Source organism: Jaculus jaculus, chromosome 23, assembly GCF_020740685.1.
Source record: "Jaculus jaculus isolate mJacJac1 chromosome 23, mJacJac1.mat.Y.cur, whole genome shotgun sequence".
Classification (NCBI taxonomy): Eukaryota; Metazoa; Chordata; class Mammalia; order Rodentia; family Dipodidae; genus Jaculus; species Jaculus jaculus.
The window spans coordinates 10549617-10574077 of NC_059124.1; the positions used below are offsets into that span (position 1 = coordinate 10549617).

The following is a 24461-nucleotide window of genomic DNA, read 5'->3' on the forward strand; positions in this document are numbered from 1 at the left end:
GTGCAAAGCCTTGGCCTGAAGGAAACAGCAAGGTGGCCAGTCTGGAGGAAAACCCACTGCTAATTTTTGGTGAGTATCTTTCATTGAGGTCTTCCACTCTGGGTACCTGGCTGCAGCCCCCAAAATCATGCTCATGTTTTCCCTTTTCACACCTGTGCAAATCTCAGGAGACTATTGGTAAGGCTAACTCTTGTATGACAATGCAGAGAAGTATATAAAAATTCAAATTCACATACATCTCATAAAAAAAGCACCGGCTGGAGAGATGGCTTAGCTGTTAAGGAGTTTACCTATAAAGCCAAAGGACACAGGTTTGATTCCCCAGGTCCCACATAAGCCAGATGTACAAAGTGGCGCAAGCATCTATAGTTCGTTTGTAGTGGCTGGAAGCCCTGGCACATCCATTCTCTCTCAAAAATCAACCAATCAATAAATAAATGAAGCAGAGTCCAGCATTTATTTTTGGACTGGTGAGAGAAGTTTCCATAGTAAAATGACCACAGGTTTTGAAAACAAACAAACCTGGAATTCACATTTTTGTCTCCTGCCTTTGCTATCCCTGTATACCAGGTTTGCACACATTAGGAGGTGACATGTAACCATGTGGCACTGGCTGGCGACCTGAGCCTGCAGCTGCTTGGCCCTTCCTCTTGCATCCCATTGTTGCTCAAGATGGCTGTTTACCCAGTCAAAATAAACATTTCAACTACTTTTGAAACTACACATGGGTACGCAGCCTTGGTACATACGTGTTGGCAACAAAATTCTGCATGGAGAAAACCTCTGTAACCTTTGGAACCTCTTGCAGTTGTAACTACATTCTTCTTCCTGTCTGGGCCGTTTGCATCCCGAGGGAGCTTTGTAATTGAAATGACGTCCGTGCTTCTGCTTTCACTGCTCTTCTAAGTGTTGTCTTATTTCCTGTCGCACACAAATCGTCACTTTAAAAAAATACAGCTTTGGGCTGGAGAGATGGCTTAGCGGTTAGGCGCTTGCCTGTGAAGCCTAGGAGCCCCAGTTCGAGGCTCCATTCCCCAGGACCCACTAAGCCAGATGCACAAGGTGGCGCATGCATCTGGAGTTTGTTTGCAGTGGCTGGCGGGCCCATTCTGCTGTCTATATCTCCCTCTTTCTCTCTGTCTGTCGCTCTCAAATAAATAAAAATAAATAAATTTTAAAAATATAGCATTATTTATTTACAAGCAGAGATAGAGAGGAGACAGAGACAGACAATGGGCACACCAGGGCCTCACGCGCCAAGTACATACAGATGCATGCACCACTTTGTGCATCTGGCTTTACGTGAGTACTGGAGAATCGAACCGAGGTTGTTAGGCTTTGCAGGAAAGCACCATAACTGTTGAGCCATCACTCCACCCCCTCAAATCTTTATTTAATCGAGGGAACCGGGGGGTGATGACGCTTTGCCAGCAAGTGCCTTAACTGCTGAGCCATCTCTCCATCTCTTCAGCCCTCGGTTTATTTTTTATTTTTATTTATTTTTTTAGCCGATGTCTCATATAGCCCAGCTGGCTTTGAACTGCTGATCTTCCTTTCTCATTAGAGCAGTGAACAGCCCCTTGCGTCTACCTGGTTGCAAGGCTTCATCTGCCCTGCGCTTCTTTCCGTCCGCTGTCAGTCTTGGCCTGAGGGGCGGGGCTTGAAGCGCTGGCCAATCAGACGCGCAGGCCGGGCCGGGCGGGCTTCCGCTGTCCCGGGCCTTTGTCGCGGGTCGGCCACCTTGGGTCTGCGCCCGGCCGTGTTCTTACCTGGATTCGGGGCTTTGGGTCCTGGGCTCGGTGGCCTGGGCCACAGGGCTGCCGCCACGGTGAGTGTGCCGTCCGACGGGGCCGTGAATGTGCAGGAGGCGGAGAGGCGCGGCGGCCTCGGCTCCCGGGCTCCGCTTCCGAGCCGCAGCCCGGCGCTCGGTCCGCGCCTCCCCGCGCTCGCGCCGGCTCCTGGTGCTGCGTGGCGGCGCGGGGCGGCTCCGGGCTCCGGTGACCTCCGGGGCGGGGGACCCGTCCCACGCTGCAGCGCTCTCGGTGGCTGTGCCTTGGAGCGCGTCCGGACCTTGAGCCTGGGAGGGAAGCCTTCACCCCCGAGCCTGCACCGCGCACGGGCCCAGGCCTGCAGCCCGCTGCCCGGCACACCCGGAGCCCTTGGCGGGTCACGGTGCCACCGGGAGAAGACCTCCTGGGTTGCTGTTCTTTTGGAGGGGCTGCCCGGCGCCTAGGCTGTGGTGGTGGTGGTGGGCGGGGAGAGGGGGGACACTGGCCTCCGATTCCTGTCCATGGGTCCTGGAGGACAGTGGGAAACGGAGCAGCTAGAATGTGGGGCTTTCCTGGTACCCTGCACCTAGCTGAGTTATTAAAGGGACTTTCGTCAGCCAGGTGGAGGATGGCCGCTGCACTCTGGGCCTCGCTGGGTGGCTCACCATCACACACCCGGGTTTTCTGACACCAGAAATTCAGCATTAGTGCTCTCAGGACCACCGCCCCTCCCGGGTTCTCCCTGAGCCTCTGGTTATGTGTGTCTAGTCGTCCCTCACCTGATCTTTTGAGTTCGTTTTCTCTGGATCTTCGTGATTATCTGTGTGACTGTAGAACTCCAGACCTGTGAGCGGCACCCCCACGGTCTCTGTAATCCCTGGTTCATGTTTTCCTAGTGTAGCTCTGTGTCTCACCGCCATCTCTTCCAAGGATTCACTACTTTGAGGCACTAGGGTCACGCAGATGTGAATAATCCAGATACCATGCACTTCCTTAGTGGGTGACATTGAGTCCCTGGGTGTGGACATTACCTTGGGACTCACTTTGATCTGTCCAGGCAGTGGTGGGGTGCTGAATAGGTCTCTCCCACTGGAGTCTTCAGAACACAAGGTGGGTCTTGTGAAATCAGCATTGGATCCAGGTGGGGAGATCCTGAGAGACATGGAGACTTAGTAAGACACCTCAGTAGGCCACAGTTAACGCTCAAGGCCAGGGGCTAGGGCTTGGGGTTAAATTCACTCTCTCCCATACCTGAACAGGTCCCGTGGGCTCCAGACAGGATTTAGAAGCACAGCATCTGGGACGGCAGGGCAGCAGCATTCTCTTCCAGGCCTTTCCCTGGTGCACAGGCCCTAGCATTGGGCCTTTCCTAGTTTTCCCTGTGGACGGGACTGTTGCTGCGGTTGAATCCCTTCATGAGTGACAGAGGTCAGGGAGGAGGGCTTTGGATTCTCAGCCGCAGAGGAAGGAGGCGCGGACCCCAATCTCACCCAGGGAACCTGAGATTCCCTGCTTCTCTGGCTTTCCCTGGGACTGTATATTTGTCTCTCCATCCTTTCCCGATTTTCTTTCTCTTTCTTTTGTTTTTTTTTCAGGCAATGTCACACTCTACTGTCAAGATGGACCTGAACTCACTGTAAAGCAAAGGCTTGCCTGATGCTTACAGCAATCCTCTGATCTCTGTCTTCCAAGCACTGAGATTTCTACACATGAGCCACCAATCTTCAGCTATGTGTCTTTTTAAAAATGTTTTCTTCATCTTATCAGTCTGTGTCTCTCTGCCTTCTGTGGCCTGTGTGTAAGACAGTAAAAACCACTGTGTAGCTCTGGTTTGGGGAGGTATTCTTTCCTGACTGAGACCCCACCCAGGTGGATGGTTAACACTGGAGGCAGAATACCAGTTGCAGCTATGCCCAGAGGTCTCGCTTCTTCCTGCCTCCTTCCATCTCTCTCTGGGTCTTCTGCCATCAGTTCTCTGTTAAGGTGAAACGGGGGAGGGGGCCAAAACTGGGCGCAGTCTTACTTTCACCAAAGGCATGTGTATGCAGATTTGTAATTCCAGCCACTCAGAAGACTAAGGCAGGAGGTAGGGGACCACAAGTTCCAGAGCAGTCTGGTCTGCAGAGCTATTTCGAGGTCAAACTTGGGTACCTAGTGGCACTCTGTCTCAAATAAACACAAACCAGGAGTGTGAATGTCAGTGACGGAGCATGGGACTGCTGTGACCTGTGCCTCAAGTTCATTCCCAGTCACCTCTCAGTGGCACCACAGGGCAGCCAATTCCTGCCCCTGACTCAGGTTTTTCCTTTTCTAAAAGGAGGAATGTTGCTCCCTGCTGGCTAGTGTGTTGTGACTGTAGCATAGCAAGAGTGGAAATATGCCTGGGGGAAGACAGAGCTGCTTTGCAGTCCACCAGCCCTCCTCCTGGACCACAAAACCTAGGAGAGCAGTGGGGTATAGAGCTTAGCTTTCTGTGGAGTGAAGGACGCTGAGGCCAGGGACCAGGGACTTGGTGGGTGTGTCCCTTACTGCCTGCCAGTGTGGGAAAAAATATGCCCATGGCTGTGCCTTCACTAAGTCCCTAGGGCTTTAAAATGGATGGCAGAAGCATGAGCTCCTGGTGTTCCCCAGTCTCTGAGAATGGATGAGGGGCTAAAGGGAATGTGTTCTGAGGGAAGGTGAGGTTTGGAGGAGATTTGAGGCTGGAGGCCAGATCTCAGAAAGGGGGGAGGTTTAAGGAGTTTTGAAGGGTTAAGTAATGGACTATGGACAAAGTGAGGCGACCAGACATGGGGAAAATGAAGAGGACATGGGAAGAGAAAGGAGCCCTCACTCTGGGGTCTGCTTGTTATGAGCTGCAAGTCAAGAATTCTGGCACAGTTAGCAACATTTTCTGTGATGGTTATTTATATACAGAGATTATCCCTACTTTTATATCAAATAATAATGTTATAGGAGGGTGAGTGTGCTTGGAGTTCAGGAATAGAGTCCTCGAACTCCAAACCCTGAGTTTATGTTTGTATCTAACCGAAGAATTGGACAAATCAAACTGAGACAGATACTTATTAAATTGTTATATTTATTTAGGGGAACACAAAACCAAGAGAAGGAAAATGGATGCACGCACATGGTCCGAGAGCCCGTGTGGTGGGCCTGGAGGAAACATTAAGAGAGTTAAAGAGCTCCTGCCATGTGGAGGGCAGGAGAGGAAACTGGGATCAGGGGGTTTCTTCCCTTATCTCAGCCCAGTCAGACTGAGACAAGGGGAGACTTACCAGAACCTGGTGGTTCAGGAGTGATGACTGGGCAGCCAAGAGAGCCCTAGCCCCAGGTGAGTGGTGAGCCAGAGAGAGGGCTGATTCGTCTGGGCTAGCAGCTGGCTCCAGAAGAGGCCATCTGTGATGTAGCTAATCACAACATCTGTATCAAACTTAAATTATAGGAAAGGGACACTCCATCCAATGGAAAAAACACAGGTCTAGGGATCTCCTTTAGGCAAGAGCTAGGAAGTCAGATCATTCTTTGACCACTAGCAAAGTGGAGATTGCAAGAATAGAATTAAGACCATTCCTGCCTTTATTTCAAGGGCACAGTCACTCTAACTGCCTCAACAAGGATAACGATTTATGTTTAAAGCCGAAACATATATGACCTTGAGGTGTGACTTTGTTAATTTTCTAGATGGAAACTTGAACTTTTCCAGAATTCTCTCTGAAACTTTGCTGCTGTGGGATCAAGAGAGGACACTTTATACCCCAGGATCTAGAAATGGTAAGTTTGTGCCTGGCTTCCTAAGATAAATGGTAACACCATATAACCATGGTTCAGTGAGACCCCATTGCCTGTGTCCCTTGGTTCCTGAGTTCTGTGACCCAGAACTCCCAGCCCTGTTATCTCCTGGAACCCTCATATCAGATTTCCAGGTTATTGCAACATTGTGCTTGTGAAACTGAATACCTGCATGATTTTATATCTGTTCTTGAGTCATCAGGTTTCTTTGTAGCTCCCAGGTGCTCGGAACATTGTCTCTTGGCTCTTATAATCTTGGGTAATGCCCACCTGCTTGCTACTAACCATCAGGAAGCTATTCACTGTTCTATGAAGAGGTTGTCATGGGGTAAAGGCATGTTGTGGCTGTCAGGCAGAGGTGTAGGAGGGCTTCAGAGTGGCCACATGGTGTGGAAGCTGTATTACTGATCTGGATGCAACGGAGCTTGGGCCTCCTCTCCATGGTTTGTGGCAAGAGGTAGTGTCTGGTCATGGTGTGTAGGAAATGGAGGCCACAGCATGAAGCAGTAATGTGGGTGGTTTGAGAAGTTGGTTTCACCAGGTACCTCATCAGCAGTGAACAGAAGAAACTGCTCATCCTGTTTGATCATGGCCGCCCTATTTCTAAGGGCAGCCGTTCTTCTCTGTGCAACCCCTCAGGGAGGTACAGCTGTGACTGAAGGTTGCAGCTCACTGTGAAGCTTTGTGTGGCCTGGGTTTACATCTTAGACTGTTACCTCTGAGCCTTCAGTGTTTCTCAGTCCGAGTGAGTCTCTGTGACTCTTTCACTGTCTTAATCCAGGCATATGTGTGTAACTTCTCTTTGTCCTGTCAGTGGCCTGTCTCGAAGTTTTCTGTGCCTCTCACTGCCTGATCCTTAGGATCCTTCCCTACAGGTCCTGGGCTTACTAGATCACAGGCTGGAATTAGGATTCCTACTTCCTGGCTGGGTGACCAGAATTAGGCAGTTTCCCTCTCTGAGCCACTGATGCATGTGTCTGTGTTACCTTGGTCTGTGAAGTAACTTTGTCCTACTTGGATATAATGCAGGATGCAGGATTGCAGGAACATTTCCTTCCATCTCTGTCTGTATGTCCTCTTCAGTGCCCTGTTAGGGTGAAATGGGGAAAGGGCCTATCCCTTGTTTCAAATCTCCCCTCTGTTGCGCCCCTCCCGCCAGCACGAAGAACCACAACAACAGGATTCTTCTCAAGCACACTTTATTGGGAGCTCCAAACTGAAAGAGAGAAGGACCCCGACCCTACGGAGCGCCAAGCTTATATACTTGTGGTCATGTGGATGTGAAACATTGTCTGATTGGCTTAAGTCTCATCAGACGACTTTGCATCACCCAATCGGGATAGGTGAGCAGCCATGTTAGGATAACGTCATATGCTCATGTGCAAACGATTAGGATACAAAAGCAGTAAACAAGCTGATGCAGCAAAGCCTGACGAAGCCAGCGTGGCTCCCCACAGTTCCCCCTTATAAAAATTGTTTTGAACCTCAGGATACCCAATCCAGGACCAGCCCTCAAGATGGACAGTCTGATGGAGGGTAGAGCCCAAGACCAAAAGCCTGCTTAAGCACCTTCCCGAGTGCAATGGGAAAAATCCCTTTGGGGTGCAAAGGCTGCTCATGCAGGGATATAAGCCTTCCAAGGTGCAATGACAACAAGGTCACTTGGTGTGCAAAGGCCTTACAGTAGGCAGGGTGGAACTAACCATGGGATGTAAGCCTTCCAAGGTGCAATGACAACAAGGTCACTTGGTGTGCAAAGGCCTTACAGTAGGCAGGGTGGAACTAACCATCTCGCAGGCTCTCCAGCCACACTTGTGGAGATGCTCCTTGATCCAAAGCCATAAGTGCCTGAACAATCTTTACGTTATCATGCTGACATTGTCGTCTGATTCGGCAGATAAGCCAGAGACAGAACACCATACCACACAGAAGGGCTGCTCCGAACATAGCCACCCCCACCCTTTCCTTAAAGAAAGAAAATGCAGAAGATAGATAGGACTGAACTGGCATAGGGACAGGCCATGTTCTGGCCACAGCCCAAAATTGCATCTTAATTCCCTTTTTCATCATCGGCAGGAGCAGACTCAGGATCATCAGTAATAGTAAGAAGGTTGTCATTCCTTGTCTTCTCATGACGTACAATTCGAGTCAACCGCTCTGGCACCCAGATAGGATCAGCTTGGCCCTGTGGAAAAACACAAACAGCTCCCCTGGATCTGGCTATAACTGGATCCGGGCCTTTCCAGACATTTTCAAGTACATCCTTCCATTTTACATCTTCATAACAAGAAGGGGATTGGGTCATATGGCGATCAGCTGCCGTTAGACCCGCAGCATCAATCGTCAGAAAATTCAAAGTAAAAAGTACTAGAGATAATTTATTCTTGGGGGTGTGGCCTTGGCCTATTCCCCCTTTTTGTTTTTGTAAGCATTCTTTAATAGAACGATGGGCTCGTTCAACAATGCCTTGCCCTTGCGGGTTATAAGGAAGGCCAGTGGTATGAGCGACGCCCACAGCATCACAAAACTGGCAAAAACCTTTTGCAGTATAAGCAGGTCCATTGTCTGTCTTCAACGCCTGGGGCTTACCCCAAGCTGCCCAGGCCTCTAAACAATGAGTAATAACATGTTGAGTACGTTCACCAACAAAAGGAGAAGCATAAATAATTCCTGAACAGGTATCGATAGACACATGTACATACTGCAACTTGCCAAAAGATGGGATATGCATAACATCCATTTGCCAAATCTCTCCCAGACGCAGTCCCCGGGGATTAATGCCAATATGAGGAGAGTGCAAGAAAGGGGCACAGGCAGGGCAGTTGACAATTATATCACGTGCCATGGCCCGAGATATATTAAATTTTTGTGCAGCACTGCAGAGGCACATGATACAATTTGTGGAAATCCCGAGCCTTAGACAAGTTATCCAAGGACAGAAGAAAAAAAACCCGCGTGGCTTTATCAGCAAAATCATTGCCAACAGCTATGGGACCAGAAAGCATAGAATGAGCTCTAATATGTTGAATAAAAAAATGGATTGGTTCGAGACCAAATTAAACGTTGCAATTTAGATAAATATACAGCAACAGGACTAGAATCTTTAATGAGGCCTGCTACTTCTAGATTTTTAATAGCATTAACTACATACTGAGAATCAGAAATGAGATTAAAAGATTCACTGAAAAGTTCAAACACATGACATACAATTTGGCATTCCACTATTTGAGGAGTATTTGGTTCAAATTGTACAGTAACTGGTTGTTGTCCCTGAATTACATAGGCTCCAAGGCCTGTCTTAGAGCCATCAGTATAGATATCTAAAGCATCAGCAATAGGTGACTGCGAGGTAATCTTAGGGAACACAATGGGGTGTAGCGAGACAAAATGTAATAAAGGACCTTTGGGTAGATGATTATCCAATTTTCCAGAGAAGGAACACATCAATATGGCCCAATCATCAGCAGTAGCAGCTAAAATACGTACCTGTTCAGAGTTATAAGGGGTAATCAAAGAATCAGGTGCCACACCAAAGTGCATCAAAGATGACTTTATACCTTGAAGAGCAAGGGTGGCTACCATAGTAGGATAATGCTCTATGCATTTTTTAGGAGAAGAATGAGAATGCATCCAAAGCAAGGGACCTTGTTGCCATAAGACTCCTGTAGGAGTTTCTGGCATAGCAAGAATGCACAATAAAATAGGTTGTCCTGGGACTATTCTGCATAACTGTGCAGACTGTAATGCTTGCTCTACTTTAAAAATAGCTACTCGTGCAGCTGGAGTTAAAGCTCTAAATGAAGAAATATGTGAATCACCTTCCAATATTTGAAATAGGGGTCTTAGCTCATAGGTAGGAATCTTTAGATATGGTCTGATCCAATTTATATCCCCTAACAACTTTTGAAAATCATTCAACGTCCTCAATGCATCTATTCTAATTTGTAATTTTTGAGGTAATAATATGTTTAGTAATTGTTGCTCCGAGAAAATTACCTACCTGTCCTTTCTGTACCTTTTCACTAGCTATATGTAAACCATAGACTTCAAGATCCTTCTTGAGAGATAGAAAAGCTTTTGACAAAATATTCTCTACGGGAGCCACTAAAAGGATATCATCTATATAGTGGCAAATCCTCAATTTTGGGAATCTCTTTCTAGTAGGTGCTATTGCTAGGCTTACATAATGTTGGCAGATAGTAGGACTATTGGCCATCCCTTGCGGGAGAACTCTCCATTGAAACTGTTGATCAGGTTCCTCATGATTGATAGCTGGTAGAGTAAAGGCGAATCGTTTACAATCTTCCAAAGCCAAAGGAATGGAGAAGAAACAGTCTTTTATGTCAATAATAATAAGAGGCCAGCCATTCGGCAAGCTAGATAACAAAGGGAGACCTCGCTGAATCGGACCCATAATTTGCATTTGTGCATTTACAGCTCGGAGATCATGAAGTAGCCGCCATTTTCCAGACTTCTTTTTAATAACAAAAATAGGAGTATTCCAAGGAGAGAGAGAGGCTTCTAAGTGACCTAATGACAATTGCTCTTGTATTAGTTCTTTTGCTGCTAGGAGTTTTTCTAAGGACAGGGGCCACTGAAGTACCCAAACTGGTTCAGCCGTTTTCCAAGGAATGGGAATTGCATCCTCAGTGGCCCCTAGGAAAAACCCAACCCTCGCGTGCCTGAATTACCTGAGGCCACAAGAGGATCTACCTGCCCCTGTAATTTTTTACCTAGTCCTCTACCTGGTATATGACCCATCATTTTCATAATAGATTGACTCTGAGGAGAATACTCATTAGTTAATTTTAAAGTCATTTGTGCCAAAATATCCCTTCCCTATAATGTAATAAGAATATCTACTATATAAGGAATAACTTTCCCCTTTTGTCCCTCAGAGGTAGACCATGTAAGTTCCCGAGAACTAATAGCTGGAGTTTGAGCATACCCCAAACCTTGCAAGGTTTGTGAAGATGATTGTTTGGGCCAGTTCTTGGGCCAATACTTAGTTGCAATAATACTGCGATCAGCTCCCGTGTCCCGCAATCCCTGAAAATGTATCCCCTCAATAATAAGTTGTAGAATTGGTCTCTTATCTAATTCCATGGATAAGTATGTCAAATCAACTCCTGTAGAGCCGAGTCCTTTGTTCCCTCTAATTTTCTCACCAGAAGGGAACCACTTATGGAGGCTAGGAATAAGCAGTAACTGAGCTATCCTGTCCCCAGGTGAAATGGCAATAATTCCTTTCTGGGATGAACAAAGCACTTTTATTGTGCCTGTATAGTCAGAATCTATGACTCCTGGAGTAATAGTCAATCCTCTTAATGCTGAGGAAGATCTACCAAGCAGTAAACTTACAGTATTAGGGGGCAATGGACCTTGAAAATCTGATTCCACAGGTTGCACTCCCATCTGTGGTGTTAATACGAGTCTGTTGGTGGCACAGATGTCCAATCCTGCGGAACCTGGAGTGGCTCTTCTGATTGTGCCAGAGGACGGAGTGATGGATTCTGAAGTGCCCCATATATTTGAGGGCCCTGAGGTCGGGGGCCCCTGACCCCGTTTTTTGTATTAGCTGTTGACTGATTAATTGGTCGTCCATTGATATCTTTGACAGAGCGACACTCATTCGCCCAATGTTTTCCCTTTTTACACTTAGGACATAAGCCAGGCAAGCGCACCTGACCCTGCACTCTAGAATTATTTTGAGGGCATTGTTTTCTAAAATGTCCAGTCTTCCCACATTTAAAGCATGAAGAAGTTCCTCTGTGCCCCCTAGTGGCAGCCAAGACTGCTGCAGCAAGCCCTGCATTAGATAGTGGACCGCCAACTTCTCTGCAGGCTTTCATCCAAGCCTGAAGTCCTTTTCCCTTCCAGGGCGTAATTGCCCTCCTACAGTCTTTAGTGCATTGCTCATAAATTAGTTGTTCCACAAGTGGCATGGCTTGGTCAGCATCACCAAAAATACGACCAGATGCTTCCATCATGCGAGCTACAAAGTCTGAAAATGGTTCAGTAGCTCCCTGAATAATTTTAGTAAGGTTGCCTGATACTTTCCCTTTATTTGGCAGTGCCCTCCAGGCTCTAAGTGCGATGTTATTTATTTGTGTATAAACTTCAAGAGGAAAGGCAATCTGATTATTAAGCCATTGTCCTTGTCCCATAAGCATATCAAAATTCCATACAGGCTGACCATTTGCTGCATTAGTTCTGGCTTGACTTTGGGCAGCATCAGTGTATAAAGATTTCCAGTCTAAATATTGTCCTAGGCTTAGACAAGTCTTAGAGACTCCAAACCAATCTGCTGGGGTCAAAGCTCTATTGGCAAGACGTTCTAACAACGCCATAGTAAAAGAAGCATTTATCCCATAAGTTCTAGCGGCTTCTGCAAGATCCTTGAGCTCCTTATACCCTATAGGTTCATGGTATCTAACATGTGTATCATGAGTTTCAAAAACTGGATAAGCACTAGCCAGCTTTCTCCAAGTATCTGGTTTTATCAAACTACATCCGGATGAAGCACACACCCCGGGCGGAAGTAGACCATCTTGTTGTTTACACCTCTTGCTCATAGAGGCATAAGCTGGCGGAGGAGCAAAGACACCATCTTTTCTGGGTCTAGAACATTCCCGACCACACTCGGCCTCTACTTCCTCAAAATCCTGTTCTTCCTCTGGAGTTAATTCTTCTCCCTCAGATTCACTAGAACTTTCTATATATAAATTTACAAGTTCCGTCAAATCTGGATATAGCTTCGGACCTGAATTTGGCCCTCCCTTTTGCGTTTCACTTTTATTCTGTGCACTTTTATTCTGTTCTGTCTGAAACCTAGGTTCTCTTTTTATTTTAACCTTTTTTTGTTTTCCCCTTTTATTTTCTTCAGACTCTGACATGCTATCTTGATGATGTGCTAATATGTGTTGACCTTCCCTGATCACCTCTTCACAACGTTTGTCCTCCCTACCTAGCGGCTCCAAAAAGGTGGAATGGTGGTGTCCCATTCTGCAACCTTATATACGTTTGAGACGATCAACTAACTTATGTATATCAGACTTACAGATCAGTTACAAGCCAAAACTTAGCATATAGCACATCCAAGGGAACTTACCGGTACCGCCGCTCCGTGTGTTGAGTTCTGAATCCTCCCTCGGAAGTATCCTCAGGGGTCCTCTCAATTGGCCGTTTGTTGACAAGTCCTGGCTTTCGGCACCACTTGTTGCGCCCCTCCCGCCAGCAGGAAGAACCACAACAACAGGATTCTTTTCAAGCACACTTTATTGGGAGCTCCAAACTGAAAGAGAGAAGGACCCCAACCCTATGGAGCGCCAAGCTTATATACTTGTGGTCATGTGGATGTGAAACGTTGTCTGATTGGCTTAAGTCTCATCAGACGACTTTGCATCACCCAATCGGGATAGGTGAGCAGCCATGTTAGGATAACCTCATATGCTCATGTGCAAACGATTAGGATACAAAAGCAGTAAACAAGCTGACGCAGCAAAGCATGATGAAGCAAGCGCGGCTCCCCACACCCCTCCACCCCAGGCAGTAGAAAGCCTGTATTCCTTTTTAATGAAGAGGCTTTTACAGGAGGAATTTTCTTTACTCATTTTGCTTTTAAAAATGAAAAGGGGGCTGGAGAGATGGCTTAGCAGTTAAGGTATTTGCCTGCAAAGCCAAAGGACCCAGGCTTGATTCACCAGGACCCATGTTAGCCATATGCACAAGGGGGTGCACATGTCTGGAGTTCGGTTGCAGTGGCTGGAGGACCTGGCGCACCCACATTCTCTCTCTCTCCCTCTTTCTCTGTCAAATAAGTAAATCATAAAATATTTTTTAAAAATGAAGAGGAAATTTTAAAATAGTGAACACATAATTCATGGTACAGGTGGGATAGGAATGCTAGGTTGACAGTGTAAGGGAAGAAAGCAAAACAGCCAGACAGGGACAGTTCTGTGGAGAGGGGATTGAGAATGAAGTATAATGTCACATACATGTGTCACAGTTTAATTCCTTTGTCAACTTGATCAGATCAGGAATTAAGGGACATGCATCTTGGCTGGTCCTCATATGGCCAGCTGTTCAAGTGACAGCCTGTATAAAAAGAAGCTCCAGGAAATCAGGGCCTCTGGCCTGGCTGCCTTTGCCACTCACTGGTGCCAGCATCTACCCTATTGCTGCTGTTCATGGACATCTGCACCCAGCTTCTTCAGCCTTCCAACATGGACTGAAGACCAGCAGTTCCCTGGGAATCCTCTAGGCCTCCAGTACCAGACCGGGACTGCTGAGGCATCCAGCCTCATGCACTGAGCAGCCAGAGTTTTCAGACTCTTCTGTTTGCACAAAATAACTGGTGGGCTGCCCAGCTCATAGCCTGTTACCCAATACATTGAATTTTACATCATGTATTGTTATTTTATGGGGACCAGGGGTGAAATGTGTTGATTGATTCAGGTGTCCCCCATAAACTTAGGTATTCTGAATGCTAGTCTTCCTAGCTGATGACAATTGAAAATTAAAGTCTCCTGGAGGTGATGTATTGTTGTGGGCCAGCTTATGGCCATTATAGCTAGTTTCCCCTTGCCAGTGTTTGGCACACTCTCCTGTTCCTGTTGTCCACCTTATGTGGGCCAGGGGATGATGTCCACCCTCTGCTCATGCCATTGTTTTCCCTGCCATCGTGGAGCCTCCCCTTCAGCCTGTAAGCCAAAATAAATCTCTTCCCCCACCCCAAATCTTCATCAGCTGGGAACCTAGCATTCAGAACATCTAAGTTTATGGGGCACACCTGAATCAAACCACCACATTTCACCCCTGGCCCCCATAAACTGATAACCATATATGATGTAAAATGCAAAAAGGAGCCCATCCATTGTAGCCTCCAACCAAGGAAGGGTGCTACAGAAAGCCAAGGAATGGGAAATGAAGAAGACCTAGGAAGAGAATGAGAATTCCATACCAAAAAGAGTATTATCTTGCCCAACTAAGGCAGAAATGCTTTTTTCACAAAGAAACACCAGGAAAAGACTGGAAGCAGCTCCCACTCTGTGGGATGAGGGACACCCAAAAGACCAGCTTTGTTGTCTGCATGATTTGGGGAGGTTTTAGGGTGGGAAGGAGTAGAAAGGAAGGTGGAAATAGAAGGCATCTTTCTGACTTTCCAAAGAGTAGATATGGGGGTGGATGGAGACAGATGTATGCACGGTTGTAAAGGTTTTGCTAAATGCCTTTGCCTTCCCTTCTGAAGAAGAAATGAAAGCACATGTGAATTGAATAAGTCACTGCATCCCATCTCAGCATCCCACTTCCAGTCCTTAAGAAGACAGTGAGGAAGCATCGGTGGTCCATGAAGAGAGAAAAGACTCAGTCACCAGTCACTTGTGTGGCTGCCTTCCCGTTGGGCATTACAGGCAAATTCTGGGCAAAGCTGATAGGCTACAAAGTCAGTATCATCCCTCTATGCGCACAAGCGCACAAATGCCACTGAGAACATGCAGATTTCACAGTCATTCCTCATCATTTCAGAGCTACAGCTGTACAGGGAGCATGTACTGGAGTTTTCAGGATTTGAGCATTTAAAAATCTGATACGTAAGGACCAGAGGGCAAAGAAACCTGATCCGCTAACACATCTTAAACTCACAGTGACAAAGCATGGAGCTCTAGTATCCACAGAATGTTCCCAGTATTTGAGGGTGGAGTGATTTGCTGTCAAGTCCTTACCTGCTTTAAAAACCTTACCATTAGGCTTTCAGACTGAGGTTGGAAAACTATGTCTTGAGCCTAATGAAATCTTCGTCTTGCACTGGAAGGCACAAGAGCTTGACTTCCTGGTCTGCTACAAAGTAAGACCATCAATGAAAATCAACAGGTTGGTAGCTTGTTCCTGCCACAAAGGTGCTAAAAGCATTTTATAGACATTGGATATTTTGATAGGTAAAACAAGAACCTCAAGTCCTGGGCAGCCTTCTTTCTATGCCACTCACTACTGTCTCAGTATTGTAGGCACTTTATGGGTCTGTCTTTTAACATATTTTTCCCCAATAAAGATGAAACTGTTAAATAAAAAAAAAAAAAAATGCAATGTGTTCATTCAACTTTAAAAGTCCCCATAGTTTTTTTTATCAATTCTAATGATGTTATTACATCCCCATAATCAAGGTCTTTTAACTGAGCCATAGTACCAAAAATTCCCCCCCAAATCCCATAATGGCACAGAATAAACATTCACACTGCAAAAGATTGCATTGGGCATAGCAAATAAATATTCAACCAATATAAGATTTAAATAGGGCAGACACCAAACTCTAGCTGTAAGTCCAGCAACTTTAGTAAATTAAAAATCTCCAAGTTCTAACCAACAAGTCTCTGGAGTTCCAATTCTGCCCCTCCAGCTAGGTTACTCATAGTCCTGAAAAAATTCATCTTGGACTGGCAGCTATCCTCAGCAGCTTTCTTGTTGTCCTGGCATCTCTACTGGGTCTCCACTGCAATTCACAGTTCATCCTCATGGCCCCAAAGGGTCTCCATGCAGGCATCCCGCAAACCTGCTTCACACTGCCCATGGTCATTTCCAAAACAAGACTATTGCAAACTTAATGACCCTCTCTTTCTTGCATTTCTTATATTCCACAATAGCAGGTGGGGTGCCAATTTATTAATCCAGGGGGGCATAAAGCAGCCTTTGAAGTACAGGACACTCTTTGAACATTCAGATCCCTTCAAAAGAGTCTACTTTTTTTTTTTTTGTTTGTTTTTTGAGGTAGGGTCTCACTCTAGCCCAGGCTGACCTGGAATTCTTGTAGTCTCAGGATGGCCTCGAACTCATGGTGATCCTTCTACTTCTGCCTCCCGAGTGCTGGGATTAAAGGCGTGTGCCACCACGCCTGGCACATTTTTCTTATTTCCCCAGTGCAGGTCAGCTAGCCCAATCTCAAAGGCTGTAATCTCTCAATTGCAGCTGAATGGGCAGCAGTTGACCCAAAGATTTTTTTTTTTCTGTGCCATAACCCTCTGTTCACACCAGCTCATTTTTATGCAAAGCATTCCTGCACAAATTCTCAGGACATGGGCATAACAGCAATCTTCTCACACAAACTACCAGCTCAGTCCAAGCAAAGCTCTTTCTCACCCTCATAAGCCAAACCTCACAGTCCATAGTTCTTACTGCATTCAGGTCTTTCAACACTCCCCAGAATAATCCATCAAGCTGTACATACAGCACTGCAAGGCATCTCTTAGGCCAAGCAAATCCTTCCCCATTTCTCCTGAAAATCAGCTCTAAAAGGCCAAAGCCACATGGTCAGGTGTCTATCAGCAACCCCACTTCTGGTACCACTTTACTGTTGCAATCAGGTACACATTGCTGGTAGAAATCACCCAACCAAGAGCAGCTTATGAGAAAAAGATTTATTTTAGCTTACAGGCTTGAGGGGAAGCCCCACGATGGCAGGGGAAAATGATGGTGTGAGCAAAGGGTGGACATCACCCCCTGGTTTTGGAGCTACAGCCTCAACCCCCAGTGACTTCTCTTGTGTGATGCATGAGTGTGCATACGTGTTGTGATGTGTGTATGCATATGGGCGTGGAGATTTGCTAATACATGCGGAGGCCAGGAGAGAATTATAGTGTCTTCTTTTTGTTCACCTGCCTGTTTCCTTGAGTTGGAATTTTGCTAAACCCAGAGATGCCATTCTTCAGTCACACTGGATGGCCAGTAATCCCCTGCAGATTTCCAGTGCCTGCTCTCTACAGGACTGGTATGATGGGCATGCGTGGGCATGCCCAGCTGTATATGTGGGTGCTCAGGCAGTCTAAGGCTCTCATGCTTTCACAGCAAGTGCAGTCCCCCAATGCCTTTTCTATATATGAATATTGAACATAGTGACCAGGAAATACAGAAGCATTGATGTTTATAGTAGACCCATGAAAAGCAAAGCACCTGGTAATATTCCTAGCCCAGGAGGTAAGTGGGCTGTGCAGATAGAGCCATAAATAGTGCTGTGACTTGCTGCACTAGCTAGGATTGCCACGTGAGCCTGGACGACTGGCTGCTTGCCGTGTAGACAGAACCATAAACAGTGTTGTGACCTGCTGCACTAACTAGGATTGCCGCGTGAGCCCGGACGACAGGCTGCTTGCCGTGTAGACAGAGCCATAAACGGTGCTGTGACCTGCTGCTCTACGAAGGCTCGGCTGTGGCTTGAAGGAGCCGCCTGCTGCCAGCAGGCCTGAGGGGCGGGGCTTGAGGTGCTGTCCAATGGGATGCGCGGGCCCGAAGCCTGGCCAATCAGGCGTAGCCACGGCGGGGTGGGCTTGGCTTCCTCAGGCTGGCTTTGCTGTGGAGCCACGCCGCCACAGAGTCGCCTCTGTCTGGAAGACTTGTTCCTTCTCAGCAGTTTGGGGCCATCGTTTCCTGGACTCTCCTTCGCCACTGCGCCTCTTGGAAAGCCGGGGAGGCTGCTGGGTGCTCGGGAAGCTGGACGATGGGCCCTGGGGAGGCCGAGGCTGGGTCGGGGCGGTGAGCTGAGAGTGCCCCTAGCCCCTGTGCTCCCGACCTTCGAAGGCGCTTGTCGGCCTCGCGGGTGATGGCCTCGTGGTCGGTCTCTTTGCAGTGGATGCCGCGGGGCTCGCGGGTCCATTGTGCCGCCAGACTTTCCAGAGAGCCTCTGGTTTCGTGTCTTCAGGTGTCTGTTAATCACCATTTCTCCTGTGATTACTGTCTCTGGAACTCCAGGAATGTGAGTGGCGTCCCCTTGTCTTTGTAGTCATTGGCTCATATTTTCTTAGTGGATTTGGCCGTCTCACCACTTCCTCTTCCAGATGCATTTCCGTGAAGCCATAGGGTCAGTGATACATGGAATGGAATCCAGAAAACTGGTATTTACTTAATGAGCGACTTATTTAGGCACATCCCCTATTGGACAAGTCCCTGTGTGTTCATTGCCTTGGGGCTCACTGTCATCTGGCCATCAGTGGTGGGGTGCTGAATCTATGTCTCCTACTAGATCCCTCAGAGCACAAGGTGGGTTCTATGAAATTAGAAGTTTACAGAGGGAACGTGCATTGGAGACAGGCGCGGAGATCATGAGAGACACAGAGACTCACTTATACAATGCGGTAGGCCACAGTAAGAGCTCAAGGTCAGGCACTGGGGCTTGGGGTGAGATCGGCTCCCTCTACTCTCTCTCTTTACCCCCCTCCCCCCCCCCCCACACACACCTGGGAGGCCTGGCTACTGGGAACAGTCCCACCTGGCTGGAGACATAACTCTGAAGCACAGGAGCTGGGGAGGCAAGGCAGCATCAGGCTCCTCCACTCTTCTTTCTGATGCTCAGGCCTAAAACCTTGGGTTTTCTTCGTTTTTCCTGTGGACAGGGCTCTGCTGAAGTTGAATCCTTTTCACTGAGTGACAGAGGTCAGAGAGGAAGGCTTTGAACGTTTGGGGAGTGGGGAGAGATGGAGCATGCATCCAAACTTTCTGTGTTGAAAATAGAGCTCCCCTGGTTCTCTGCATGTTCCCGTGTCTCTAGAAATTAGTCCTTCCTTGCTTTCCCTATTTTGCTTCTTTTCTTCTTCAGGCAGGATCTCATTATATAGCCAAGATTTATCTTGAACCCATAGCTCAGGCTTTACTCGAGCTTGCAGCCATCCTCTGACCTCTGCCTTTATATACTGAGATTTATACACATGAGCCACCAACCTCCATCTACAGGGTCTTGCTGTCCTCTGTGGCCTATCTGTAAGCAATGGAAATCAGTGTGGAGACCTGGTCTGGGAAGGTTCTTTTGCTGGTGGGGACCTCACCCAGGTGGATGGTTAGCACTTGATGCAGGATCCTAGGAGCAGATGTGCTCAGAGGCCTCTCCCTTGGTGTATCCTTCCTTCTCTGTCTGGATGTCCTCTCTCAGTTACTTGTTGAGGTGAAACAGGCCTATATTCCCAGTCACTCAGGAGTCCAAGGTGGGAGGGGGGGTTATCAAGTTCCAGACCAGCTTGGTCTATAGAAAGACTTCAAGGCCACCTTGACATGCACTTAGTGAAACTCAAATAAACAAAACAGCTAATTGTATAAATTTCAGTGACAGAGCACATACCTGGTTTGGCTTGAGCCTTGAGTTCATTCCCAGTCACTCACTTTCTCTCTGTGGCACCTAGTTAAGCCAGTTCCCACCCTTGACTCAGGTTTTTTTTTTTCCTTCTGAAGAATGGAGCCATGTTTCTGTTGCTGGCCAGTGTGGCATGGTCACATGGCAAGAGTAATTGCTTTGATGAGGCCAGGGCTTCTATGAAGTCCACCGGCCCTTCCTTTGGAATGCTGAAATCTAGGAAAGCAATAGGAAATGAAGCTTGAGCCGGGCGTGGTGGTGCACGCCTTTAATCCCAGCACTCGGGAGGCAGAGGTAGGAGGATTGCCGTGAGTTCGAGGCCACCCTGAGACTACATAGTGAATTCCAGGTCAGCCTGAGCCAGAGTGAGACCCTGCCTTGAAAAACAAAAAAAAAAAAAAAAAAAAAAAAAAGGTAATGAAGCTTGGCTAGCTGTACAGTAATGGAAGCAGATGCTAGGGGTTGGGGATTTGGTGAGTGAGTCTGCCATTGCCTGTCAATGTTGAACAAAAAATAGGCAAATGGCTTGATTATCACAGGGTCCTACGGTTCTAAAAAAGGATAAGAGAGCCATTGGTCATTGATTGTCCCCAGTCTCTGTAGAAAGATGAGGGACTTGATGGTGTGTGGAAGGGGAAGCTGTATAGGGAAGATAGGCCTTACAGGAGTGAAGAAAGAAGTCATGGTGTGAGGGAAGAAGCAAGAGGCCGAGGGAGGAGACCAGGTGTTGAGTATTAGAGGCCAGTGCTTAAGGGACATGATTGCCTTAGAAGAATTGACCCTTAGTGCATGTGAGGGTCCAGGGATGGGCTAAGAGTCTGAGGGAGGCAGTGAGTATATGATGTAGAAAGGAGTTCAGGAAAGGGTTCTGAGGCAGAAGGCCTGTCTGTCATCGGAAAGGAAGACCTAAGGAGAATAAAAATGGAGAGGTTGCAGTTATCTTCTAATTGCAAGTGCTAATTATCTTCTACTTCTACTTCTAATTCTAAAAGCAGCCCAAAGCAGCTTATTTATTTATTTCAGGCTTTCAGATTCTAGGGGAAGCTTCTCCATGACAATGGAAGCTGGCTCACTTCACCATACACTCGCAGTACAGAGATCAGCCAGAGCTCAAGCTTGCTAAGGACACGACTAAGGGTCGGTTTGAGGATCCATTCCCAGTTATCTACCTCCTCCATCAGGGTGCTGCCTGCAGGAAACCAGTAAAACAATCAAAAATAGTTGAGGCTATGGGCATGTTTACATTCAGAATCACCACAGGAAAAATTAAGAGAACATATAAAGTGTGAAAGGTGCCCTTCACTCTAAGGTCTGCTTAAAATCTCTTGTGAGCTGAAAATCAGGAAGTATATACAGTACAGTGGCATTTACTGTAAAGTTACCTACAACCATAGAATATGCCTTCTATATATTTCAAATAAGAATGTGAAAGTAGTACTGATTTATGCCTAAGGCTTAAGCACGTATAACTTTCAAATGTGTCCTTATTAATTTTTCAGGTGTAAACTTGAAAGTTTTTGGAATCCCCTGTGAAACTGCTTCAGGGCAATCAAGGGAAGACACTTTATACCCCAGGATCTGGGCATCTCAAGCTTCTGCCTTGGCTTCCTAAGTCATAGGTGAGAAGCAATAACCCTATATAACCATATTATAGTGTCCACTGGATCCTCATTTATTGTATCACTTGGCTTCCAGGTTCTGTCCTCCCAGATCTCCTTCTAACCTCTGGGAACCCTAATATATGATTTTTAGAATATTGCAACCTGGTGCCTGTATAACTGAATGCCTAGATGGTCTTATATCTGTTCCTAGGTCATTATGTTCCATTGTCTTTCCCAGCTATTGAGAGCTCCATATCTTTGTGTCCTGAACTTTGTTTCTTGGCTCTGGTGATTTTTTTTTTTTTTCTTTCTTTCTTTTTTTTTTTTTTTTTTTTTGAGGTAGGATCTTGCTGTAGCCCAGGCTGACCTGGAATTCCCTATGTAGTCTCAGGGTGGCCTCATTCTCAGCAGTCCTCCTACCTCTGCCTCCCAAGTGCTGGTATTAAAGGTGTGTGCCACCACACCCGGCTTGAGTTGGGTTTTTACTCCTGAAACTTTACTGAAAGTATTTAGCAGATGTAAAAGTGGTTGTTTGTGAATCTTTTTAATGTTTAGAATCAAGTTGTCTACAAATAGAAATAATTTGACTCCTTCATTTACTATTTTCATCCCTTTTATATCTTTCTTTTGTCTTACTGCTCCAGCGAAGAGTTCAAGCACAATGATGAATGGGCATCACTGACTTGTTCCAGATTTTGGAGAAATTATTAAATTTCTCCCATTTAGTATAATATTGGCTGTAGATTTGTTATAAATAACCTTTATTATGTGGAGGTATATTTTTTCTAATGATAGTTTTGTCAGGAACAGTTTATTTGAAGCTTACACATCCAGGGGAAGTTTCATAATGTTGGAAGAAGCTGGGTGCCCTTCACAGGTTCACACAGAGGGAAAATACTACCACCAGCACCACAAACAAGTAAATTCCAGAAACCCCAGCAGAGCTCCAGTACTCTGCATACCTTTAGACTAGAATTTAGATCCATCCCCAAACACACATTAGGGTCACCCACAATGACACCTCTTCCAGCCCATTGGCTTGAACTCCAACAGTACCCACATAAAGTGAAATACACAAAGTAATGCATGCATCTGGTGTTCATTTGTAGTGGCAAAAAACCTGGTGTGCCCATTTTCCCCCACCTCCCTGCTTACAGATAAATGATTATTTTTTATTAGGTTAACATATTTTTCACAAATTTACTTATTTCCTGAGAACTCAAAGTACATTTGGCTAATGAATCAGTTAAATTTTATGTAAATACTTAAAGTTTGGTTACATGAAAACATGTATGTAGAGATGTAGACATAATCTATGACAGAATGATGTCTAAGAACATACATAAAATATATCAAATAATTACTTCATAACTTTATTTAGATTCATCATTTGCCACATTTCAAGCTTAGATTATTGAATCTGAATAATATCATTACTTTGTTTTATGTGTGTGTGTGTGGTATGCATGGTTTATGTACATGTGTGTATACTATATATGCATTCCTTATGCACATATGAGTGAAGGCCAGAGGAAGACATAAGGGTTCTGCTCTATTCTTTTTCAGCTCTTGCTTGAGACCGTCTTTCATTGAACCTGGAGCTTCATTTAATGCAAGAAACTGAAAGAGGCAGATAGGGAATGGGCATGTCAGGGCCTTAAGCCACTGCAAATGAACTCCAGACACATGTGCTACTTTGTGTATCTGGCTTACATGGGTCCTGAGGAATTGATCCTGGGTCCTTTGGCTTTGTAGGAAAGTACCTTAGCCACTAAGCAATCTCTCTAGACCCAAATCAGAAAATTTGTATATCAGATATTGAACAGTGAACTTATATATTATTGAGATGTGTTATGTAAAGTCCCATTGAAATAATATATTAAAAGGTGAGACTTGTTATGCAGACGTAGGTGAGGCTACAGAGTGAATTACAAGTCAGCCTGTTTCCAAAGTATAAAAAGGAAATGGGAAGTTTTTTTGACAAAACACATTGTTGTTAAGACATGTAGGAGGGTGTTCATAATAACTGGACATATATTCAAACAGTGCAGACATTCTGGTGCCAGAAAACTTCCAGAATGGTCTTTATTATAAGGTCACTGGCTCTGAGGTTTCTTGTTGCAATCCCTAAATTTGTAAGAGTGGTGTCTTTTACCCTCCTACAAGACGACCTCAAAGTCTAGTGAAAAAATTACTTTATTTAAAATAGAAGTTTTTTGTTCTTTATCTAGATAACAATTTTCCTTTTTATTTTCTAGCACTGAAATTATAAAAATACACTTTCCCATATGTTGCAGTCCAGTTCGCATTGCTGGTAGAAATCACCCAACCAAGAGCAGCTTCTGGGAAAAAAAGATTTATTTTGGCTTACAGGCTCGAGGGGAAGCTCCACGATGGCAGGGGAAAATGATGGCATGAGCAGAGGGTGGACATCACCCCCTGGCCAACATAAGGTAGACCACAGCAACAGGAGGGTGTGCCAAACACTGGCATGAGGAAACTGGCTATAAAACCCATAAGCCCGTCCCCAACAATACACTCCCTCCAGGAGGCATTAATTCCCAAATATCCATCAGCTGGGAACCTAGCATTCAGAACACCTAAGTTTATGGGGGACACCTGAATCAAACCACCACACCATATGACTATAGAATGTGTATTATATATTCCATAAGTACATGGTACAGAACTAAACTATCAATTTAGTCAAACATGCTCAACCATGTTTATTGCTGCTCAATTTTTAATAGCTGGGAAATGGAACCAGCCTAGATGTCCCTCAACTGATGAGTGGATAATGAAGATGTGGCACATTTATACAATGGAGTTCTACTCAGCGGTAAAGAAAAATGAAGTTATGAAATTTGCAGAAAAATGGATGGATCTGGAAAGGATTATACTAAGTGACGTAACCCAGGCCCAGAAAGCCAAGCACCACATGTTCTCCCTCATATGTGGATCCTAGCTACAGATGATTGGGCTTCTGCGTGAGAAAGAAAATACTTAGTAGCAGAGGCCAGTAAGTTAAAAAGGAGATATGAAGGGAAGAGAAAGGAAGGGAGGAGGGTACTTAATAGGTTGGTATTGTATATATGTAAGTACAATGATTGTGATGGGGAGGTAAGATGATGGAGAATGGAATGTCAAAGGGGAAAGTGTGTGTGTGGGGGGAGGGTATTACCACGGGATTTT

At 46.0% G+C, this 24461-nt stretch overlaps 1 protein-coding gene across 1 annotated transcript in view; it reads left to right on the plus strand.

Annotated features, from left to right (window-relative positions):
• Nucleotides 1–1695: 1695 nt before the first annotated feature.
• Nucleotides 1696–24461, plus strand: part of LOC101595982 (zinc finger protein 717-like) — a 45232-nt gene continuing 22466 nt past the window's right edge. The window contains exons 1-3 of the mRNA XM_045139735.1: nt 1696–1828; nt 3365–3752; nt 5451–5540. Coding sequence (XP_044995670.1) covers nt 5538–5540 — 3 coding nt within the window. The 5' untranslated portion in view covers nt 1696–1828; nt 3365–3752; nt 5451–5537. The remainder of the gene's footprint in view (nt 1829–3364; nt 3753–5450; nt 5541–24461) is intronic.